The sequence below is a fragment of the Callorhinus ursinus genome, unplaced genomic scaffold, assembly GCF_003265705.2.
Source record: "Callorhinus ursinus isolate GAN/ISIS: 27379988/994484 unplaced genomic scaffold, GSC_fseal_2.0 scaffold90, whole genome shotgun sequence".
In the NCBI taxonomy this organism is placed as follows: domain Eukaryota; kingdom Metazoa; phylum Chordata; class Mammalia; order Carnivora; family Otariidae; genus Callorhinus; species Callorhinus ursinus.
The window spans coordinates 1,091,589-1,114,005 of NW_027397152.1; the positions used below are offsets into that span (position 1 = coordinate 1,091,589).

At 40.5% G+C, this 22,417-nt stretch overlaps 1 protein-coding gene across 3 annotated transcripts in view; it reads right to left on the reverse strand.

The window, feature by feature from the left end:
- SNX27 (sorting nexin 27) overlaps positions 1-22,417 on the reverse strand; it is a 67,504-nt gene that overhangs the window by 1,681 nt on the left and 43,406 nt on the right. For 2 of the 3 annotated variants that reach the window (XM_025858296.2, XM_073888472.1), the window contains 7 exons: positions 21,199-21,303; positions 16,308-16,386; positions 14,536-14,699; positions 12,254-12,343; positions 6,007-6,156; positions 5,566-5,694; positions 5,104-5,163 (listed from right to left, as the gene is read on the reverse strand). In XM_025858296.2, coding sequence (XP_025714081.1) covers positions 5,104-5,163; positions 5,566-5,694; positions 6,007-6,156; positions 12,254-12,343; positions 14,536-14,699; positions 16,308-16,386; positions 21,199-21,303 — 777 coding nt within the window. Of the gene's footprint in view, positions 1-379; positions 4,211-5,103; positions 5,164-5,565; positions 5,695-6,006; positions 6,157-12,253; positions 12,344-14,535; positions 14,700-16,307; positions 16,387-21,198; positions 21,304-22,417 lie in introns of those variants that run through there. The other variant, XM_025858297.2, reaches the window with a different exon arrangement.

A 22,417-nucleotide genomic window follows, 5' to 3' on the forward strand; every position in this document is an offset into this window, starting at 1 on the left:
GGGGTAGGGGGACAGTGCTAAGATGTGTCCCAAGGGCTTTGCTAGGCTCTATCTGAGTAAGGCTGAGGGAGAAGAGTCCTGTGAGTTTTACCATGGATTTGGCGGGGGGGGGGGGGGACGACTGGCGCAATCAACTCTGACATCTGAGGGAGCAGGAGGCATTTCCAAAGGAGCCACTGGAAACAGAACTTTAGGCAAGGGGCCTCCCAGCTTCTCTATCTCCTGCCCTCAAAAGACTGCCCCACTCGCTACCCGGGAGAACCAGCTAGGTGTTCCTTCCCATTTTCAGACTGACCTTTCTAACACCAATCTCAAAGGTCCCTCTTCACTTCTTCCCATGCAACCCAAAGGATGTGTAGTCTAGGAAGGCACAGACTACTTTCATCAATAAATCAATTTATTTAAAAGAATATGTTACAATTAATTACACTAAGTGACATTACCAAACAATTTTAGAGTGGTTAGCTCTAGAACAAGGAATGAAAGAAACACTGTTAGCCATTATGTGTCTGTGTATTTTCTCTTCACATTTCTTAAATCACAAATAAAAAATACAAGATACTGCAGTGAAAATACAATTAGAGTTTCTCAAATAAATTAAAAGTATGCATGGCCTGGGGAAAACTGAAGCCCAGCTCACTGGCTTAAAAGGCGGGCATGATATAAAACTGGTGTCCAATTTAGCAATTGGCCAAGTGCCTTCAGCCCACAGCACTCCCCTCTTTGCTCCTACCCTTCCCCAGAACCCTAAGCATTCCCCACACTTGAGATTATTGCTGAGGAGTGAGCTGCTGTCCTGGTATGAGTGAGGCCTGGCATGACATGCCCAGGGCTAGTGGGAAGGGCAGGCAGGAGGTGGAACTGGAAGACAGGAGTTGAAGAAGCAAACCCACTGCCTCTCTTCTTTTCTGAGTATCAACAGTGTTGTCCTCCCTTCAAAAGGAAGCTAATGGGACACAATCGATCTGGTGAGGGAACCTAGCAATATGCTGGGCTCCAACAGCCAAATGGTCTCTATGCTGAACTGATCCAGCCAGAGAGCACAATAGTCCCTCCAGGTCAGGAGACATCAGGTCAACCAGGATGCAGTCTCCTCAAGGAAATCTGCCTCTTAGGAGCCAGGCTGTAAGCTGGCAAATTCTGAGAGGAGAGAGAGGTGTCCCCTCCTGTCAATGCCCTGTACTGCTGCTCCAAGCACTAGCTTTGGAGCTACAAGAGGGGATAACCAAAGCTACCGGCCTGGGTGATGACAGGATGAAACTAGACAGGCCAGGCCTAGGAGCTGCCCTGAGCACACACCTGGGCTGAGCTTAGGCCAAGGGCAAGGGGAGGGCAGGAAAATGGAAAAGTAGAATAAAAATATAAAGAGCAGAGAGCCCAAAGCATGGCCCAAGGAAACCTTTCTGCAGGGACAGGTTTCTCAGGGCCTGCATTTTCTCCTGATCTATACAAAACTCTGAGCTTTTACCAAAGAGGATAGAAACTGAGTAAAAGAGGGAAGGACAACAGGAGATCAGGAAGATCCTGCTGGCTCTGCTGGAGCAAAGCAGAGGGGAGGGGGAGCCCCTCCATTTCCCAGAGACAAACTGCAAAAGAAGACTGGGCAGAAGGCTCCCTGGGCACAACCCAGGACTAAGAAAGACAGCAGGGATTGAGGAGAGGAAGTATAGAGCCAGGGGGGAAAGGAGTGTCACACTAACACTGCTTCATGCAAAAAAGAGCTTGATCCTATGGAGCCACAGTGACCTCTGCCCTGGTCCAGGAGGCCTGCTGTGGGTGGAAGAGGGGAAGGTGCCGTCCTCCAGGGGCTCCCTCCTTCCCCCTCCTTGCTATAAATGGGTGCTTTGTTAGTGGTACAGCCACAAGTAGGGGCTATTCCTAAATAGACTCTGCCCACAGGCCAATACCCACAGGGCCCTCGCCCAGTCTCCAAAGCACCAAGTGAATGAATGCTCTGCCACAAAGGGACCAGAGCAACATCCACCCACTCCAAGGGGCCTCCATCCTACGGGCAGCCCCCACGTCTCACATCTCACAATGGGAGGTCAATATTTGGGATAGTGCACAGACTCCAGATTTGTTCATTCCTCTCCCACTCTGAGGGAATACACACAAACTGCTGCTATGTTTACAGTTTGAACAAAGCTGGCACCAAAAGCCTCTTTAGCATCTTGGAGCGGGGTATCAGCATATCTTCTTTCTAGGGTCCTTTGGCTCATTATTAAATTCATTTAAGCCAAAAGAAGATAATCCTGCATCAAAGCTTTCAAACCAGGGATCACTCTCTGTAACATTAAACATTCAGCATCCCTACATTCTGTATTCTATGATTCCACCTAGATTTGAAGAAGGGGAGGGAAGACAGGTGTCCTGTATGATCCCACACTGTCCTGGGGCAAGCAGCTGCCAGGATAACAGGGTGAGAGAGGAAGAAAAATGGCCTCACGACGATCTGCAAAAACAAGTTACCAAAAAAGAAACTTCAAACCACCCCACCACTGCTCAGTAGAGTGACTAAACCAAGTATGGCTGCCTCCCAGTTAGACAAAGCAAAAGATGCCACCCAATGGAGGTTTTTGTTTAGAAGGTAGAGAAGGGAAAAAGAAAAGAAGGCTCACAGACATGTTTCAGTTGCACCGGAGCCCAACCTCGAGCTCCCAATGCAGTATCTCTAGAGCCTGGGGCTGAGAGTATTGCCCCACCTGGTCAGCCCGGCCCCCGGAGTCCTGGGATACAGCTCTCAGGATTCAAAAGCTCAAACTGCAAGGTGAGATGAGGAGCTCTTTGGGGGACAAAAAGGTTTTTCTTTAGTCTCCTTTTCATTAAAAGTTGAGATCCAACTCAAATCAACCATATTGCTACTGGTCCTTCCTGGGTCCTCAGCTGGCTTAGAGATGGGAACTGGTTTGGTTGGCACAGACCACTGACTCATTCCAAGTTTCCCTAAGGCCTTGCGGATACTATACTGTCAGGTCCCTCCCCAACAAGGCTCTTTAAGGAAGTCATGGAGAATGTAATTGGTTATGGGTGGTTATTGGTCAGGAATGGATAGGGAAAAGCTTAGGTACTTAGGGCATTTCTTCCTTCTTTTCCCCTAAGTCCAATCTTTGTGCCTAAAGGTATTGGCTTTAACTCTGGTCCCTAGTACTCTGCCTGCTTCAGAAACGGCAGGGAAATGGGAAATTACAACCACGAAGTGTTTCAGGTTCCTGTGGCATCAACCTCCTGAGCTGACCCTCCCCTCCATTCTAGGCAGTGGAGGGAGAGCATTCAAGGGGCCCTCGGGAAGTGAGGAGATGTGGATGGAATGTGGCTAGAAAGCCATGAGTGGGAGAGAGAGATGGACCAGGAAAGTTGTCTTGGAATCAAAGACCACACCAAGTCTTTAGACTCTCCCTGCAGATCTGCAATCCTTGCTACCCTTGAGAAACACATCTCTTTCTCCTCCCCAGCAGCCTCGTGGAAGATAAAGAAACTATGCTCCTTGCTCCTCAGACTCTACGGCAACCCATGAGTCAGAATCTTCACCCAATACAAAAAAGGGGGGAAAAAACCCAAGCAGGTTGTAAACTTTTCGAGTCCTTCATGAGGAGAGGTATTTTCCTGGTAAATTATTTTTTTTTCCTTTTTAAAGTTTGTTTCAAAATAAAGAGAGCAAGAGAGAAGTCATGAATTCTAGTGAAAGGTGTGTAAAAACACAAGCTAAAAAAGGTACTGCCATCAATATGAAATTTAAAAAGAAATATATATATGTATATACGTGCAGCTAATTTGTGTATATATAATTTTTACATACATACATATATATGTCTGAACAGTGCAAATGGATGGAGTTCATAGTTCCAGTTTTAAAAATATAGTACAAGGAGAGTCTGTTGGTATGAGGCCCAGGTGAAAGGACAAAGATACCTTTGGCGCATTGTTGGGCTTATTTTCCTGTCTTAACTCAGCTGACTCCTAGTGCTGACCAATCTGTCATTCTCTACCAGCTCAATTCCAGAGACATGAAATTCAGAGGGATTATTAATAGGATTTAGTTTAGGGCTTTTGAACATAATGACTTTTTTCCTTTTTCTCTTCTTTTGTGTTAATGGTTACTCTGTCTGACACAGGAGACGAAAGGGGTGGGAGGATGAGGGGGAGGAGGAGGGGTGAGGAAAGGCTAGGTGGCCACATCCCTCTGCTGTGACCGTGCCATCTGGAAAATGTTCTGAAAGGAAAACAGAGAACAGTCATTGGGAAGCCTGAGGTGTCTGCATCTCCTCCCACCTGGTGGCCACCCTCAGACAGAAACAGAAAAATATATGGCTAGATGACTCCATCTGATTGGCCTCCACCTCTGCTATAACTTCCCACCTAGAAGCACAGCCTTTTAGACCCAGAAAGGAGCTTAGATATTAGTTATCTGGTTCAGCGTTCCCATTTTATAGATGAGGAAAGACAAGAAACCTGAGATCTAGGGAGGCTCATTTGCCCAATGTTGCAGAGAGGAAAAAAGCTGGGAGAAAATCCTGATCTGATTCTCAGAGCCTAATGTTCTTTCTACTGTACCAAGATTATAAATTTTTATAATCCCGACTTTCCTTCTGAACTTCAGAAACATTGTCTTTGAGAATCAGTAGCAACTTATTCAGAACCTTCCAAATTCTGCTCCAGCACTGGCAAATATGGACAGCAGTAAAACAGGGGCAGAACCTTTCCCACACATATGCATTCTTGGTTCGCCCAGACAGGTTCTGTCATGACTTGTCTAGTCAGAACAGCTAAAACTGAGGACAGCTGCCCTTTTGGGTCAGGAACAACATAGGCAGTGATTTTATTAAAAAACAAAAACAAAACCACAGCAGAGGAGGGGCCATGAAGTCATGGGAGATGGAATAGCCTACAGCCAATGGCTACCCACCGACAAAAGCAGGGCTTCTTTTGCACAGTCTATTCAGCCTCCAAAGGCTGGAAGAATAACCTCTCTAGAAGAATAAACAGTCTCTAACTAATATTCCTATAAAGACTGAGATGGAGGTGAAGGTCCCAGGTATTTGGCCACAGGCCTATCACTTCAAACAAACAAACAGATAAAAAAGTCAATTCAAGATTTAGAATTACCTCTTTTCTCCACTTGAGCTCACAGAACACCCTTTCGAAGCATTCATGCATATAATTAAACTGAAAAACAAAAACAAAATAGCAACACTGACTTCTCAAGATCAGGCACCACAGGGCCATGCCTTTGAACTCCTGCCCTCTGTTACCCCACCTCCCAAACTTGCTCAACCTAGAGAAAAACCCTGACAAGCACCACAAAACAAAACAAAACAAACAAACAAACCAAAACCCAGGTCTGGTTCATCTACTATTCTCTGGCTCCTTCTAGTGGTAGTTGTGAGTCAAACGGGATGTGAAACTGCCAATCCTAGTCAGTCCTCCAGGAAAGACAGGAAGATACCTGGGGCTCTAGGGTTCAAAAAACAACTGCTACCTCTATAGCTCTCCCCATTTATGCATTCAGCTTGAGAACTTCAAACCCAATCTACTTTCCCCAAGACAGTTTCCCTGTCTACCACTCACGTATGGTGTGAAGATTTTAACCCATCGAGGCTTCTTCTCTCCTCGGGCATATTCAAAGCAGAAGGCCATTCCTTCTTCATCTGTATCCCATCGCTGCATCTCGTCCCATTCAAACGCTATTACCTGGTTCTAAACATCCGAGAACAAGAGCGTAAGTCCGAGAATGCTGGGGAGCTTAGCTAGGATGGTTCTGAAGCAGACAGCAGAAGTGAAATGAGTGAGATGTCTGCATCATTTTAAAGAAAAGACTTTGACAGAAGAGTAAGAGTCAGCGTGAGGAGCCAGGAAGGTAAGGATTAGTGTGGATCCAGTGCCAATTTACCTACCCCATCAAAAGAGCTTTGATTTCATCTCCCCTCCCAACAGGAACTAAACCCCAGCAAGTGACTGAGCAACTGTGTCCCTAGTACTTCCAGCCCCAGCCCCATGGCGAACTGTCACCTCCAACTGTCCTTCTTCAGTGCAGGCATGCAGTTTAAAGTGCATGATGCTAATGGCTGTGATGACGTGTCCCTTCCTCCTGGAGTCACAGGCACAGTGGGGGAAGATTATTTCATTGTAGCCCTCGCAAGTCCTTAGCATGTTGAGGTACTAAAAAAAAAAAAAAAAAAAAAAAGGAAGGCAAAAACAGTGTTACTGTAGTATTAAACCACCATGAAGAGAACACTCTCACCCAGCAACCTGAAGACCATGCTCTGGTCTCACACCCAGCCCTAAGAAGAGCCAGGACTCCGAGCAGATCCTTTGCTCCACTTCCAGCTTCTACCTTCATACTTCCAACCCCACCTCCTTTCTCTACCCCATAAGTACACAACGGAGCCAGAAGAGATGCTCTGTGTAGAGGGGGACTCACAATGCCATTAAGTCTGCCTCTCCTTTCACTTGCCTCTGGGATGGGAATCAAAGCGATCTGCATGATTAAGGAAAGGGAGCTCATGTCTCCTCCCAAATCAAAAGTTATAAGGATCTCTGTGAGGAGGAGTAAGCTATCCCACATCTCATACTCATAACATGTTTAAGCTGAAAGAGACTGCTAAAGATAGGCCCAGAGTCTCCCCCAGGAGACTTGCTTAAGGTCACAGGTGGAGCAGTCAAGATTAGAAGCGAGGTTTAATTTCTTGGCCACTGGTCCTTTCTCTATTGCCGCTAGTCCCCAGATCAGTGCCACCATCCCCCGGTCTCCAGTACCTATGCCTCCTTAAAAAGCATGTGGACCAAACTGAGTGGCATATACAACCCTCAGAGGTACAGTGCTACAGGACTGATTCAGAAAGGACTCCAACTCAGCTCTTTGTCCTTTCCCCTCTACAATGAAGACTGGCCTCTCTTTCACTCAACTCCCTATTTTAAGTTAAGAGTAAAAGATGAGTGGGAAGGAAAACAGAACAGAAATAGGGAAAAGATGATTTAAAAAAAAAAAAAAGATGCATGTACTCTGACCCAGTTTCCTCTCAGGGACTGACTAGGAAATAAGCAAAGAGCCTTGAGTCCCCACACAGAGAACAGAGCACACTGGGGACATGCAGGGAGTGCTGGAAGGAAGACAAAGGCACGGCACACTAGCTGATCTACACTAGATGGGCAGGGAGACTGGAACACACTGCAGAGTCGCCTTCTGCCTAAGAGAGAAGAGACAAAGGGACCTAAGCACAAAAAGGACCCTGGGCAACCTGTAGCTCTGGTACCAATGAATGGAACCAAGACCATTGCTACTGCCCTGGGAAGACTTAAAGGTCCACAGGAAAAAAAAAAAAAAAAAATCACACCACATGCTCCCTTCCCTACTTTGTATTTACTTCTGTTTAGGTATAATGGCAACTTCGAAGGGGAAAATTATAAAATGACAGCAAGAACACAGTGACAGGAAGTACCACAATACCTGATTTGTGTCATTTTTCTTTTCTTTCTCCTTCCTTTTATCACCCTACTCCATCCCCTTATCTCATCATCCTTGCTGTACTAGGGATAAAAGTAGATACTGCTTGGCCCTGCCATTAGCACTATGGGCAAAAAGATATCTCTGGCCACTAAACTTTGGTAGATAGGACAGGCAGTGCCATGGAATAAAACTCTTCTGGGGTTATAAGCAGAAACAAAGGTTGGGACAGGAAGCGTGTACAAAGAGTGGTCAAGAGCCTGGGCCCAGACTACCCTCGGCTTGAATCCTGGCTCCGTCACTTCCTAACTATGTCACTTTGGGCAAGGTACTTGCACTCTAGCAAATTACTAAATCCCAGGAGCCTTAGTTTCCTCTCCTGTGAAAAGGAAAATAGTAATAGCACCTACATCACACAGTTACTTGTGACCATTCAAGTATTTAGCTTAAAAAAATAATTTTAAAGGCCCCATTATCCTTAGCCAGAGGGCTAAACTATTTTCTCTCTCAGGAATGCCCTGTGAAATGATGTATATGAATATTTTTCTTAAAAATTCCAGGGGAGGGGCACCTGGGTGGCTCAGTTGGTTAAGCTACTGCCTTCAGCTCAGGTCATGATCAGCGGGGAACCTGCTTCTCCCTCTCCCTCTGCCTGCCACTCCCCCTGCTTGTGCTCTCCTGCTCTCTGTCAAGTAAATAAATAAAGTCTTTAAAAAAAAACAAAACTCCGGGGGAAAAAAGCATGTGCATGAGACAGATGAAACATGAACAGCAGAAAAGTGGAAGGTTGCTGAAACTGGGTAATGAGTACATGGGGGCTTAAATGTACTATTCTTCCAACTTCTTTACATATTTGAAATATTCTACAATAAAATATTAAAGGGAAAAAGAAGAGTGCCCTGCAAGCAGGCCTGCAAGCGCTCAATCCACGGCACCCTCCTAACACAGTCATGGGAAAGTCTGCATACTCAGTAAGCAGCAAATTCTGCTCAAAGGTGTTTAGGACCTTTGCAAATGCTGGAAGGTGTCACATAGCCTTGGGACTGGTTCTGCTCGCATTCTTTACCAAAAGAGCCTTACATATAACACATTTGCTGAGATTTCTCGTCTTTGAGAGGCACCACTATTGTTTTAAAAATATTTCTGCCATATTCCTAATAGGGAGCTTTATTTTATTTCTTAAAAAGAGAAACATGTAGACAAAGGGAGGGATTAGGAAAAGCCATCAGATGAGGCATGGAGCTATGCATACCCTGACCTCTCTCTGTGACCTTGTATAAGTTACTCTGCCTGAGGGCTTCCCCTCTGCCATCTGGGAATAAAGGCTGCTGCGGCCAGTTTCTGTCCCTGCTACAGGGAAAAAAACATGCTCTGAAGTCAGACAGAAATAGGTTCAAATTCTAGTTCCACTTCTGACAAGCTAAGTGATAATAAGTCAGAATCTTCATCTCTCAGACTCTACTTCTCCACACACCTGCACAGTTGGTATAAGGAGGAAATGAGAATGTACATATTGTGCCTAGAACAGTACCAGGCACACTCTATGTGCCCCTCTCTCACCTTTCAATCAAAATGCTGATTTATCCCTCCATATTCAAGAATGTAGTCCTTGAAAGCAAAGGACCTTTAGGGGACTTTCTAATGGCATTAAGTTCTAAAAGTAGCCTGAGTGGAAACTAAGGGCACCTGTGGCCTTGGTATGACGACAGAGGTAAAATCTCATATGGGAAATAAGATTTTCAGATTCTCAGGTCAGGTAGTATTTCTCAGCTTTAGGCAAATCTCTATACTCCTAGATTTGCACAAAGTATAAAGAGCTGTCTTCTGTATTTGGAAAACAAGGGAACTTACAGATGTTTAAGAATTTTGGAGTATTTTGTCAAGAGTCTACGTGATAGCTGGCAATCCAAATATTCCCATTTTATAGAAAAGAAACTAAAACTGAAGTTTGTTGAAAGTCTCACAGTGATTTGGCAACTAATAGTAGTGATTTGGCCTAATCTTGGGCCTATCAACCATATTAAGTTGCTATCAAGACGCATGGGATCAGAAGGGCCCATCTGAGTTGGAAATTTCAATGAACTGAACCTGACCACTGGGTAGACTAATGTCTTTGAACACTAATACTTGAATACATGAAATTACACTTGAATAAAATTCATGCGTTTCAACCTTTGGTGGGATTTTACTTAAAATCTAATTGCAATATTATAGGGCTAGTACTTACTTGTGGCACTAGGTTTTCAAGACAACAGAATTCCATAAACGTTTAAGCATATCTTATACTCAATTCCAATGATCCAATGATCAATTCCAATGATCCAAGGGGGGAAAATCAACTGTACTTGAGGTTTGTTGTTGTTGTTGTTTAAGATTCATTTACTTATTTGAGAGAGAGAGTGTGTGCACAGGTGAGCTGGAGGGGGAGGGGCAGAAGGGGAGGGAGTGAGAGTCCTAAGCAGAGGCACCCACGCAGGGCTCAATCTCATGACCCTGAGATCATGACCTGAGCCAAAATCAAGAATTAGATGATTAACCGACTGCACCACCCAATCACCCCTGTATTAGAGTTCTTAACTGAGTGATTACAAGATACAAATTTGAGTCTAAAAGTAATTTTGTAATAGATTACCAAGTTTGTTAAATTCAGATCTTTTATATTTTGCCATAGGACAACCCAAACCTATTTATATATTTTTAGCACCTTCTACTGTGCCTGGCACACACTTGGTAATCAACAAATATTTGTTGTTGAATGCACAAATGGAAGATAGTGTGTCTGGAGTACTACATGTGCAAAGAAACAATATGTATTCCATACTGGAATTATCAGAAGCCCTTATGAAAGTACCTTGATTTGTTGCCTTTGGCAAAGGCAAAGAAATATTTCAGAGGCTGATGGTCCTTTAGTAGTTGGTCCTTTTCACCAAAAAGATGCAGATGTGTTGGCCAGAATCACACATTAATATAAAGAAGAGGTGGAAATTGAGTTGGTTTTTTTTTTTTAAGATTTTATTTGAGAGAGAGAGCAGGGGGAGGGTCAGAGGGAGAGGGAGAAGCAGACTCCCCACTGAGCAAGGAGGCCGACAACACGGTGGGGGGGCTCGACCCCAGGACCCCAAGACCAGGACCTGAGCGGAAATCAGATGCTCAACCAACTGAGCCACCCAGGTGCCCCAAAATCGAGTTTTAAAATCCTGTCTCTCACACAGTAAAATTCCCTTTACCAAAATTCTGCCAAGAATTAATTCTGTTTAAAAGATTTTTGTGTTGTCTATTTTAGCCTGTTGGTATGCAGAACATTGGTAAATGGTTCCCTGATCTCTGGCAGTTTTCTAAGACAAACAGATTTACTACTTTTTGTCATATAAGCGATAAAATGACTATCCCAGCTAGATATAAGATTATGGGCTGAGTTCAATGGCTGACTTGTTTGTATTCTTATTCCAACCCAATTAGTTTAGAAAGAGAATATCCCCTCATAAAAAAGTGCACACACAGAGGGTACAAAAGAAATTCAGTGATCTATCAGCATCATCACCAATGCAATAACTGTCTTGTGTGAAATCATGAAAAACTGTAATTGGAAAACTTTCAACTATATGTGAATTTGCCAAGAAAGAAAATTTTTTTTTAAGATTTTTATGTATTTATTTGAGAGAGAGAGAATGAGAGATAGAGAGCATGAAAGGGGAGAGGGTCAGAGGTAGAAGCAGACTCCCTGCTGAGCAGGGAGCCCGATGTGGGACTCGATCCTGGGACTCCAGGATCATGACCTGAGCCAAAGGCAGTCGCTTAACCAACTGAGCCACCCAGGTGCCCGCCAAGAAAGAAATTTTAAAATGCTATGAGTGAAATTTTATGTAAGCATTCTTTACAAATTTTACTTTTGACAATTTCCATCCCTGTGTTTATGGCAGGTACAAATTGAAAATTCATTTTAAAACATTTAAGGAATATTGTAGGCAGCCCCTCTCCAACAGAACTTTCTGTGATGATGAAAATGTTCTGTATCTGAGCTGTCCAACATGGTACGGTATTAGCCATATGTGGCCACTCAACACTTGAAATGAGGCTAGTGCACCTGAGGAATTGAATTTTAAATTTTATTTAATTTAAATGAGTTTAATATTAAATTTAAATAGCTACATGACACAAGCAGCTATTGAATCAAACAGCACAGCTCTAAGATAGCACACTAACCAAAGGCACCACTGAGCATATATGTTTTAAGGAACTGCAAAGAAGGAAGTTATAAAAACAAATAATTTTGCAATTGCTAAATCACAAATAAAATAATTTTTTTCCAAACATCTGAGAGAGAGAGAGAGCAGGAGTGTGTGGGGCAGGGGGAATGGGCAGAGGGAGAGGAAGAGAGACAATCTCAAGCAGACTCCCTGCTGAGTGCAGAGCCCTACACAGGGCTTGATCTCACGACCCTGAGATCACGACCTGAGCCAAAATAAAATAATTTCTAATGTTAAAAATCTAAATATCAACTCTTCGAGAACTGATATTTACATATTAAATGTTCTGCACATCTTTTGTTTTAGAACTTTTTATCAAAAAAGAATACTGTTTGGTTATTGTCAATAATAAAGTTAAATACCCACATGTTGCAAAATACCCTCTAATATGCTAAATGGAGGAACATAATGGGCATTACATGAAGGCCTATATCCCCCTCCTTTTTTTTAAAAAAATTAATTAAGCCACTGACCAGTTGTAACATCTTTCAAAAATGACTGGAACAACATGTTTAAGAGATAAGAAGAGGTGTTTTATAAAGAGATTATGGGGACATAAACCTACCATGACCATTTTCCTTTGTTCATACAGCTTCTGTAATTGGTAGGACTTTTCCTCTGCTTTGATATAACCTTTTTTCACATCATCAACAGCCTGTCACCAAAACAAGGGCAGAGAAGAAAGGAACATCAAAGTCATTATCAAACATATTATTGATAAAAATAAAGAGATACAGATTCCTTTTCAGAACAACTCTTATCCATTTGGACCGTCATCATCATCACCAGTGAACTCTGCCACAAGGATATATTTATTGGAATAAGTAGCGTTTAAAGAGTGCCCAGTATGCGCTCAAGAATTGTTCTAGGCACATGAAGGATCTTGTTTCTCCTGTTAAGAGATTTAAATTCCAGTTAATTTATACAGGTTGAAACAATTAGAGAATACTGAAAGATAACATATAATTGTTAAAGATAACAATGAGGTAGCAAAGATGTATGGTATAGATAGTAAGTGATACACAGTAAAAACAGCAGAGTTTTTTGCTAATTATAGTTATCAGGGAAGACTTGGTTGGACCCCAAAGGTTAAGCTGAACAGAAAAAACTACAAATGGAAGTCAGGGAACAGGAATGCATCTGAGCTTAAATACATTCGGGAGACAGATCTGCCTGATTTAAAGAAAGGGTACATGTCAGGGGACAACAAAATATAATGCTGGATGGGTTAAGTTAACAGATTATGAAGGATCCCAGAAAACAGGCACAGAAATTTAGACTTAAGGACAGCACTAAGGACTACTGGAGCTAAAATAAGCAATAAAAATTTGTGTTACTTTTAAAAGAGAGACTGATTTATATGAGTGCCAAATGAACCAAGCTACAGAGAGAAAAGGAGACTGATGATGTTATGGTGCTTTAAGCATGACGTGAAACAAGATTGTAAAACTAGGATGGTAACAACTGGAAGACAGGAAGTGATAAATCTGAGATCGTACATGGACAAAAATCCCCAAAAGGACTTGATACAGGCATAAAGGTACCTAGGTATAATATGCTTATTCTCAACTACTCCTGGTTCAGCTATATGAAACATGCGTCCCCTTCCCAATCTCACTCTATCCCAAGAAAAACTTTAAAAATCTAATAGAAGGGAAAATTCATCTTTGGGAGAGAAAAACAAGAGGAAGGGAAAGAACAAACAGAATCACTTGTCCAGGGTATTCAGAATCCAATCTCAGTGATTTGCTACAAGAACGACTTTTGTAGGCACCAGGCTGGGGCCACTTGAACCTTTACCAGAAGACTGCTGATTTCTTTAAGGTAAAAATCATTCCCCATACCCTTTTAAGAGAAAATATTTACATAACATAATGAGTTCAGAGTTGAAGTCAAGAAACCATTTCAACTTCTAGCTCTGTCACCTAGCAAAGTACACTTGAGTATGGGTATGGTTATGGCACATAGTGGGAATGCAGGAGGAAATGGAGCTAGAGTCTCATCTTCTATAGTGGGAAATTAAGAGATACTGCTTGAATCTGAAAATTCAAGTAGGAGCAATATAACCAAGTCATAACAGAGACATGAAAGCAAATATAAAACAAAAGCTAAAGGGGGTGAAAATGGTTGTCTAGGGGGAGCAGAGATAAAGATAAGTGGAGTAATTAATATTTTTCATAATAACCTCTATAGAACTATTTGACGCTTTAAACTCTATGTATGTGTAATTTTGAAGAAAAGTTTTTTAATAAGTACATAGCCATATGCTCATTTCCTGTTGTTTAAAAAAAACAGTAATAAATTTATTCTTGGGGCACCTGAGTGGCTCAGTTGTTAAGCATCTTCCTAGGGCTCAGGTCATGATTCCAAGGTCCTGGGATCGAGCCCCACATCAGGCTCCCTGCTCAACAGGGAGCCTGCTTCTCCCTCTTCCACTCCCCCTGCTTGTGTTCCCTCTCTCACTGTGTCCCTCTCTGTCAAATAAATAAATAAAATCTTTAAAAATAAATAAATAAATAAATTTATTCTTAACTCCAGGACATCTTTACTTCTTAAACTTATTTATCTTCTGTTAAATGGGATAGAATATTTTATTTTTTTTAAAGATTTTAAGTAATTTCTACATCCAACATGGGGCTCGACCTCACAACACGAATATCAAGAGTTGCATCTTCTACTGACTAAGCCAACCAGTTGCCCCATGATAGAACATTTTAAAAATGTAACTTAACTAAGATCCAGGAGGCAAAGCAATTTATCCAAGGATTCACACTGGATTGGCAAATTACATACTACATATAAGCAGAAAAAGAAATCAGGCCTTTCCAGGAAGATCAATTCACCTACCTGATGAAAAAAGTAGGTAACAGCAAGGTCATTGTCATTTAAGAGGATTTCTTCTTCGGTGGTAAAAAGCCACTTTCGAATGGTTAGGCAGGTGCCTGGCACAGCTGATGTGTAATTCTGGACGTAGAGTTTATGAGGAAATTCATTAGGTGCCAGCTTACGTACTGAAGAGAAGGCAAAAAAGAAAGAAAGAAAGAAAGAAAGCTAAAGTGAAAAGATATGTAGGGAATTTCCTCAGCACAAACTGTGTAAGATATTAAGAATGGCAGGCTTTCCTTAACCAGAACATTGGCTTAGAACCATCAAGTAGCTCTGCTATGGGACCACAAAATAACCATTTCTCTAGCCAAAGCTATCCCTTCTAACTATGACTATGGCCAATCGAGCCTCAAACTGATGGAAATCTATCACTTGTAATGACGCGCCCTTGAACTAACATTTGACTGTGCAGACAGCATCTATTCCAAAGTCAATTAAAATATCTTATCCGTTATCTGGTAAATTACAGCAATGTCCACTGAACATCCTTAAAGCAAGCCTCTCCTCTTACCCACCCAGCCATGGTGCATTCAGTCTCTCATGTGGCAATTCTCAATGAACTGCTTCTATTGTTAAGAGCTGAAAGACTCTCCCCACTCCCCACCCCCAACTCTAAGACATTCATCAAAGTGAAAAGTATCTTCTCAGTAATGTTTCTTCCTCTTCCTAACAAGGCACAGCAGGATAAAACACTATTGTGTTTAATTTCTATGTTACTTTTCTTTGGAAAGGCTCAGAGTTTTCTTCTCTTGATGTTTACTTGACTTTGTAACACTGCAAAATGACAGATTTAATATTTCCCACTTTATTTGTTAACTAAAGCTTAGAAAAAAGGGGTAAGATTAGAATCCAAGTGCTGTGGTTCCCTAGCAATCCTCTGTAACATTTATATCTGCTAGTTAGACCATAGGGAGTTGGGAAGATGAAGAGTAATAAGGAGATGGCTGCTTCAGGGGGAATCAACTTTGTTACACCTTGACCAGGGATGGCAAGGTGACCCAAACCTACGAAACTCTCCCCTCCTTTCTGGATGAGGAAGGTGGGATCAATCAATATCTGTCATTTCTGGCCTTAGCCCCATATATATATGATGTAGAAAAGACCCATAAACTATAGGAAATCTGTCATTAACAGCAAGCACTCAGACTTCCTCCCCTTTGTGAACTCAATGCAACCAATGTGACCAGCATCCTGAGCTTTTATAAAATAACATATGAGAAACTTCCTGTCACCATGCAATAAAATTTCCTAGAAAGAGAATATGGAAAATTAAATACATGCATTAAAGCAAAGGTTTTTAAGCAATGTATCTCTTTTCTAACTCCTGAAAATAAAAAGCTATTCTTAATTATCTACAAAAAGCATAAAAGTACACTAAAACAAGTTGTGGCTAAATGGAATATCCTTCTTTTTGGCTATTTCATTGGAATATATTAATTTTGAAACTCTGATTTTAAAAAACATCATGAAGTATCAGTGCTAGGTATAAGTAAGTTATACTTACAAAAGAGGAAAAAGGATCGACAGTGATCAGACACCCTTTTGACTTGGGCTTAATAGAATCTGCCTAGTCTGCTTGTGGGACACAGTCCTAGTGAGTGGGATTTCCCCTTCTTCAAGCTCTTATTCTCCAGGCAAACAGTTTCAGTATGACAGCTTCTGGGAGCTTCAGTCTGATAGTATTAGAATAAAATACCCTCAAACAAAACTTAAATTAGCTGACTGGCACTTACCAAAGGAATGATTGATCACTTCAAATAAGGCAAAGTAATTCACCGTCGTACTGTCCATGCCAACCTTTGCTGCAATAGCCTATAGTATAAACAGGATAGATTCATTTTAGGGTAACTAAATCAAACAATACTTTGGGAAAAGACAGGTGTGTGCATGTGCAAGGGGGGAAAGGGAGGCGTTTCACTATCTTGGTTTCACATAAACTAAATTCATCATCTAAAGCTATTCTTCTTTATATGTATGTGTACATGCACTCATGCACACATATGTATGAAATAAAAGGGGAAAAATATACCTGTATTTGACCCAAACAGTTATGATCTCTAAAATGATTTCCCCCGCCAATTCAAGCTGGTAATAATCTCTCCTTAAATATCATCTTTTCTCTCTGAAATATGACTTCATCCCACGAAGGTCTTTTTTAACACCACTTATAAGTCATGTGCTTGATAAGAACAGATCTTAAGAAGAAAATAAATTCTTAAATATCCACTCTCACACATTTAACCTGCATTTAACACAAGCTGTTAACATACAAAATCTGTATCTTTGGTTCTTGAGCTTAAAATAGTTGTCAATTTTGTTCATGCTTCAAAATTATTCTTATTTATTTTTTGGACAATCCATGCCTCAGCCTGGAGACCTCCATTTCCTAAGAATTATCACCATGAGTATCTATATGAAAACAGTAAAATGTTGGGACAACAGAGGAATATTAAACAAGTATTAGGGGACGCCTGGGTGGCTCAGTGAGTTAGGCGTCTGCCTTTAGCTCAGGTCATGATCCCAGGGTCATGGGATTGAGTCCCACATCAGGCTCCTTGCTCAGCAGGGAGCCTGCTTCTCCCTCTACCTGCCGCTCCCCCTGCCTGGGCTCTCTCTCCTCTGACAAATAAAATCTTTAAAAAACAAAACAAAAACAAGTATTAGTCCTTCTTTCTAGGAGCTCATATGACAACAAACAACTGAAAGACTCCACGTGCAAATAAACGAAAACTGAAATTACAAACAGAAGACAACAAAACTCAAAAAACACAAAATAGTACAATTCTTTTTCCAGATCAGTCCCAATATAAATAAGGTATTAATTGAACAAGATAAAATTGTTAAATACTAGTGTCTCAGTAAACCAAATATAATTATATCCTTCTTCCCAGATCTATTCACATATCAAACAAACCTAAGTTCATCCCTGATGTGAGATAGAAATTGGAGATTATAAAAGTTCTAAGTCACCATTCTACACTGTACTGAACAGAAACTGAAATGCTTTCAAGGTTTGGAAAATGGCTGGGGCGCCTGCGTGGCTCAGTCATTAAGCGTCTGCCTGCGGCTCAGGTCATGATTCCAGGGTCCTGGGATCGAGCCCTGCATCGGGCTCCCTGCTCAGCGGGAGGCCTGCTTCTCTCTCTCCCACTCCCCCTGCTTGTGTTCCCTCTCTCACTGTCTCTCTCTCTGTCAAATAAATAAATAAAATCTTTAATTAAAAAAAAAAAAGTTTGGAAAATGGCTTATAGCTACAAGTCTCAGGATGAGGAGAAAAGTGCCAAAAAAATAAATAAGTAATTGGCCTCGCTAGAGAAATACTCAGGGAAAAAAAATACAAAACAAAACATCGGCAACTTGTAAAATTAACATTTTCCTTGCAATCACTGCACCATTTTGTAATTTCAGCAGTACCTCAAATTCTGCACATACCCTTTGCCATGGTATATAGTACATGAGTAAATGTATGGGGAACAGATTTGTTTCTTTGCTACAAAGGAAAAATAAATATTAATATCCAGAAACCTGTCTTCCTGAAAGTCTTGATCAAAGCAGGATTAAAGATAAACAAAAAGGCCTAGGGTGCCTGGTGGCTCAGTCGTTAAGCATCTGCCTTCAGCTCAGGTCATGATCCCAGGGTCCTGGGATCCAGGAGGAAACCTGCTTCTCCCTCTCCCATTCCTCCTGCTTGTGTTCCCTCTCTCTCTGTGTCTCTCTCTGTCAAATAAATAAATAAAATCTTAAAAAAAAACCAACCAAAATGAACTATTGGGACCTCATCAAGATAGAAAGTTTTTGCATAGCAAAGGAAACAGATGACAAACCCAGAAGACAACCTAAAGAATGGGAGAAGACATTTGCAAATATCAGATAAAGGACTAGTATCCAAAATCTATAAAGAACTTATCAAGCTCAAGCCAAAAAAACAAATAATCCAGTCAAGAAATGGGCAGAAGACATGAACAGACATTTCTCCAAGGAAGACACAGACATAGACAAAGAAGACCAACAGACACATGAAAAAAACGCCCAACATCACAAGGCATCAGGGAAATACAAATTGAAACCACAATGAGATACCACCTCACACCAGTCAGAATGGCTAAAATTAACAAGTCAGGAAACAACAGATGTTGGCAAGGATGTGGAGAAAGGGAAACCCTCCAACACTGTTGGTGGGAATGCAAGCTGGTGCAGCCACTCTGGAAAACAGTATGGAGGTTCCTCAAAAAGTTAAAAATAGAGCACTACTAGGTATTTACCCAAAAGATACAAATGTAGTGATCCGAAGGGGCACATGCACCCCAATGTTTATAGCAGCAATGTCCACAATAGCCAAACTATGGAAAGAGACCAGATGTCCATCAACAGATAAATGGATAAAAAAGATGTGGTATATATATACAATGGAATAATACTCAGCCATCAAACAGAATGAAATCTTACCATTTGCAACGATGTGGATGGAATTATTATGCTAAGCAAAATAAGTCAGTCAGAGAAAGACAATTATCCTATGATTTCACTTATATGTGGAATTTAAGAAATAAAACAGAGGATGGGGAAGGGAGGGAAAAGTAAAATAAGATGAAATCAGAGAGGGAGACAAACCATAAGAGACTCTTAACTAAGGAAATAAACTGAGGGTTGCTGGAAGGGAGGTTGGTGGGCTGATGTGGTAACTGGGTGATGGGAATTAAGGAGGGCACGTGATGTAATGAACACTGGGTATTATATACACTGGGTGTTATATACACTGAACACTACCTCTGAAACTAATAATACACTACATATTAATTAACTGAATTTAAATTAAATTAAAAAATATATATATATAATTTCTTACTGAAAGGAACCAGGACTCCTGAGGAAAGTGGCTGATTCTAGATCTAGGATGAGAAATATACAAAATGAGGCCAGAACACCCTGTTGTACCAGAAAGCAAGAATGCTATTCCAAACAAATAAGTTGCATCAAAAGAATACAGAAGCAGACATGAAGGAGCTTCCACTGGCCAAAAATGGAACAATCTGAACATCAAAGATAATATATGATTAAATCATATTAAATACCTAAAAACCCACGATACTAAAATAAAATAAAATAATTATCTCATTGGACATCACTGGGATCAACTAGGACACCAATTCTTTTTTTTGGGACACCAATTCTTTACTCTGACAATTGGCAATTAAAAAATTCAGTATTTATCCTCCCTTTCCTACAAAGTGTATTTTAGGGTAACTACATAACCCTAGTTAATAAGGCAAAGTTCTTTACAGAAGAATTCTACCTAACAAATACAAAGAAATGACAGATTAGAAAACCAGTACTTTGCAACTCTTAATGAAATCACTGGTTAAGGCAGCAATCATCGATAATACACTTATCTGATTACAGACCAATGGGAAATTTTACAATAGAGAGCCCAGGTTATCACCACCTAAACCCACTGATTAATCTTAGTATCACTAAAAGTGGGATAATCAGATATTGTGTAACTCTGTTGAAAAGCAATAGATATATATATATATATATATCGATATATATATATATATCACCAATTATGAAGTATTCTTATTAAAAAAAGCTGAACCTGAACCTAATCGAGCCTCTCGAACAAACTTCAACTTACTCAAAATGTAAGGAGAAGATAGACATATTAAATGACACAGATAAAAGAAACAAACAGATAAATTCAGAATGTGGGACACTGGACAACACAGACCCAATTTCTACGACAAACCAATACATGGAAATAAAAAGTTGGGGAAGGGAAGGGAGACTGCTTTATATTAAAATAAACATAAAAACCAAACCTTGTTTAGATCCAGATTTTACCAAACCAACTATAAAAAATCATTTTCAGACAGCTGGGAAAATTTGACTATGGATTTGTTATTAGTTAATGCCAAGGAAATACTGTTAATTTTTTAGGTCTGATAATGGCTTTGTATTTATATAAGAAGAATGTCCTTATTTTTTTAGAGATTTATACTGAAATATACACAGGTCCAATAAAATGGAATTTGCTTTAAAATATTTAAACGAAGGGGCGCTTGGGTGGTTCAGTCGGTAAAGCGACTGCCTTCAGCTCAGGTCATGATCCCAGGGTCCTGGAATCGAGCCCTGCATGAGGCTCCCTGCTCAGTGGGGAGTCTGCTTCTTGCCCTTCCTCTCTGTCTGCCCCTCTCCCCCTGCTCGTGTTCTCTCTCTCTGTCCCAAATAAATAAAATCTTTAAAAAAAAAATTTAAACAAAGGAAAAGGAAAAAAGGATATATAATACAAATGTGGCAAAATCTTGATGATTATTAAATATGGGTGATGGAAAAATGGAGGTTCACTGTACTGTTCTGTTTTCATGTATGTTAAGTTTTTTACAATTAAAAAGGAGGGGGGCTAATCATACCTACTATGACCCAGGATATATACTGTACCTTTCTTTCAAGGAGGGCAAAGTACTTTCACATTAATAATAACATCAACAAGAGTAGCTAACATTTAATAAAGTTATTATATGCCAGATAAGTCCAAGCACTTTATATGTATTAACTCATTTAATCCATCTTTCCTTAGCTTTATACCAACCAATGTTGAGTCTACCTGTTCCAAGTTTAATTTACCTGATATACTTGGTCTGTAGTACTGTTCTTTTTAACCCTGACCGTAACTGTTGTTCCATCTGGTAGTGCTACTCTGAGCTCTACGTCGGAGACACCATTGTAGTTCTGGGGGAAAAGATACAGAGACAGAATTTATCACCCAGCATATCCTTACTCTCCTTGTAACATGCTAGCTAAACAACAACCTAAACATGTGACAGAAAGCAAATTCCAATGAAAAGGGGTAAAAAGAAACCTTAAAGTCAATATATTTTACAAGTCAGAAAGCTGACTTCAGGCTGCAGCAGTTAACCTTTAAGATGAACAGGGAGAAAAGAAACAGGTTAAAGCCAATGTGTTCACATTTCAAAACAGAACACGTGTGAAGCAGTTTAGGTCAAACACAGATGAGATTTTTGGCTTACTTCTAAACATTCAGAACTCACAAATGAGAAAAGAAAACAACTGAAAGCAATAGTTTTGACAAACATTCTCTGGGTTTAAATTGTGAGGCACACTAGATTGGCTCAAGTAGTATCCTAAGTTCCTTTCTAAAGCCTGAAGTAATCATTTACCTTTGACAGGAAAAAAGGATGAAATGCAGGAATCTTAGTATAATATTCAATTTTCTTCTAGAGAAGAGTAAACAATTCTTATCCCTTAATTCAAAAGATCCTTCTTTCTTATTGGTTTTGAGGATTAATACATTCCTCTAACAGATTTTTTTTTTTAAGTAGGCCCCATCCCCAGTGTGGAGCCCAACTCAGGGCTTGAACTCATGACCCTGAGATCAAGACTTGAGCTGGGATCAAGAGTTGGATGCTTAACCAACTGCCCATGTGCCCCTCCTCTAACAGATTTTTGACTCTCTAAGTTTTATTAGAGAGAAACAACTATTTAAGAGCAAGTCGATTTTCATTTACCACTTAAAAAATATTCATCATCTAAAACCATCCTAAGCATTACTTCATTATAAGCCCTTGTCTGCAAGAAACTTATAATCTAGTCGGGAAAATAAGACATATACATATAAAATAGTTAGTAGATAACACACTATTTAATATAGCAGCATTATGTATTCATTCTTCTACTCCATTAATATTTATTATGCACCTACAATATGCTGGACATTATGGTAAGGCACTGGGAATACATAAAGATGACCAAGTTCTTGTTCTTGAGTTCTAATGTATAACAGCATGGTGACCAGAGTTAACAATACTATATTGTATATTGGAAT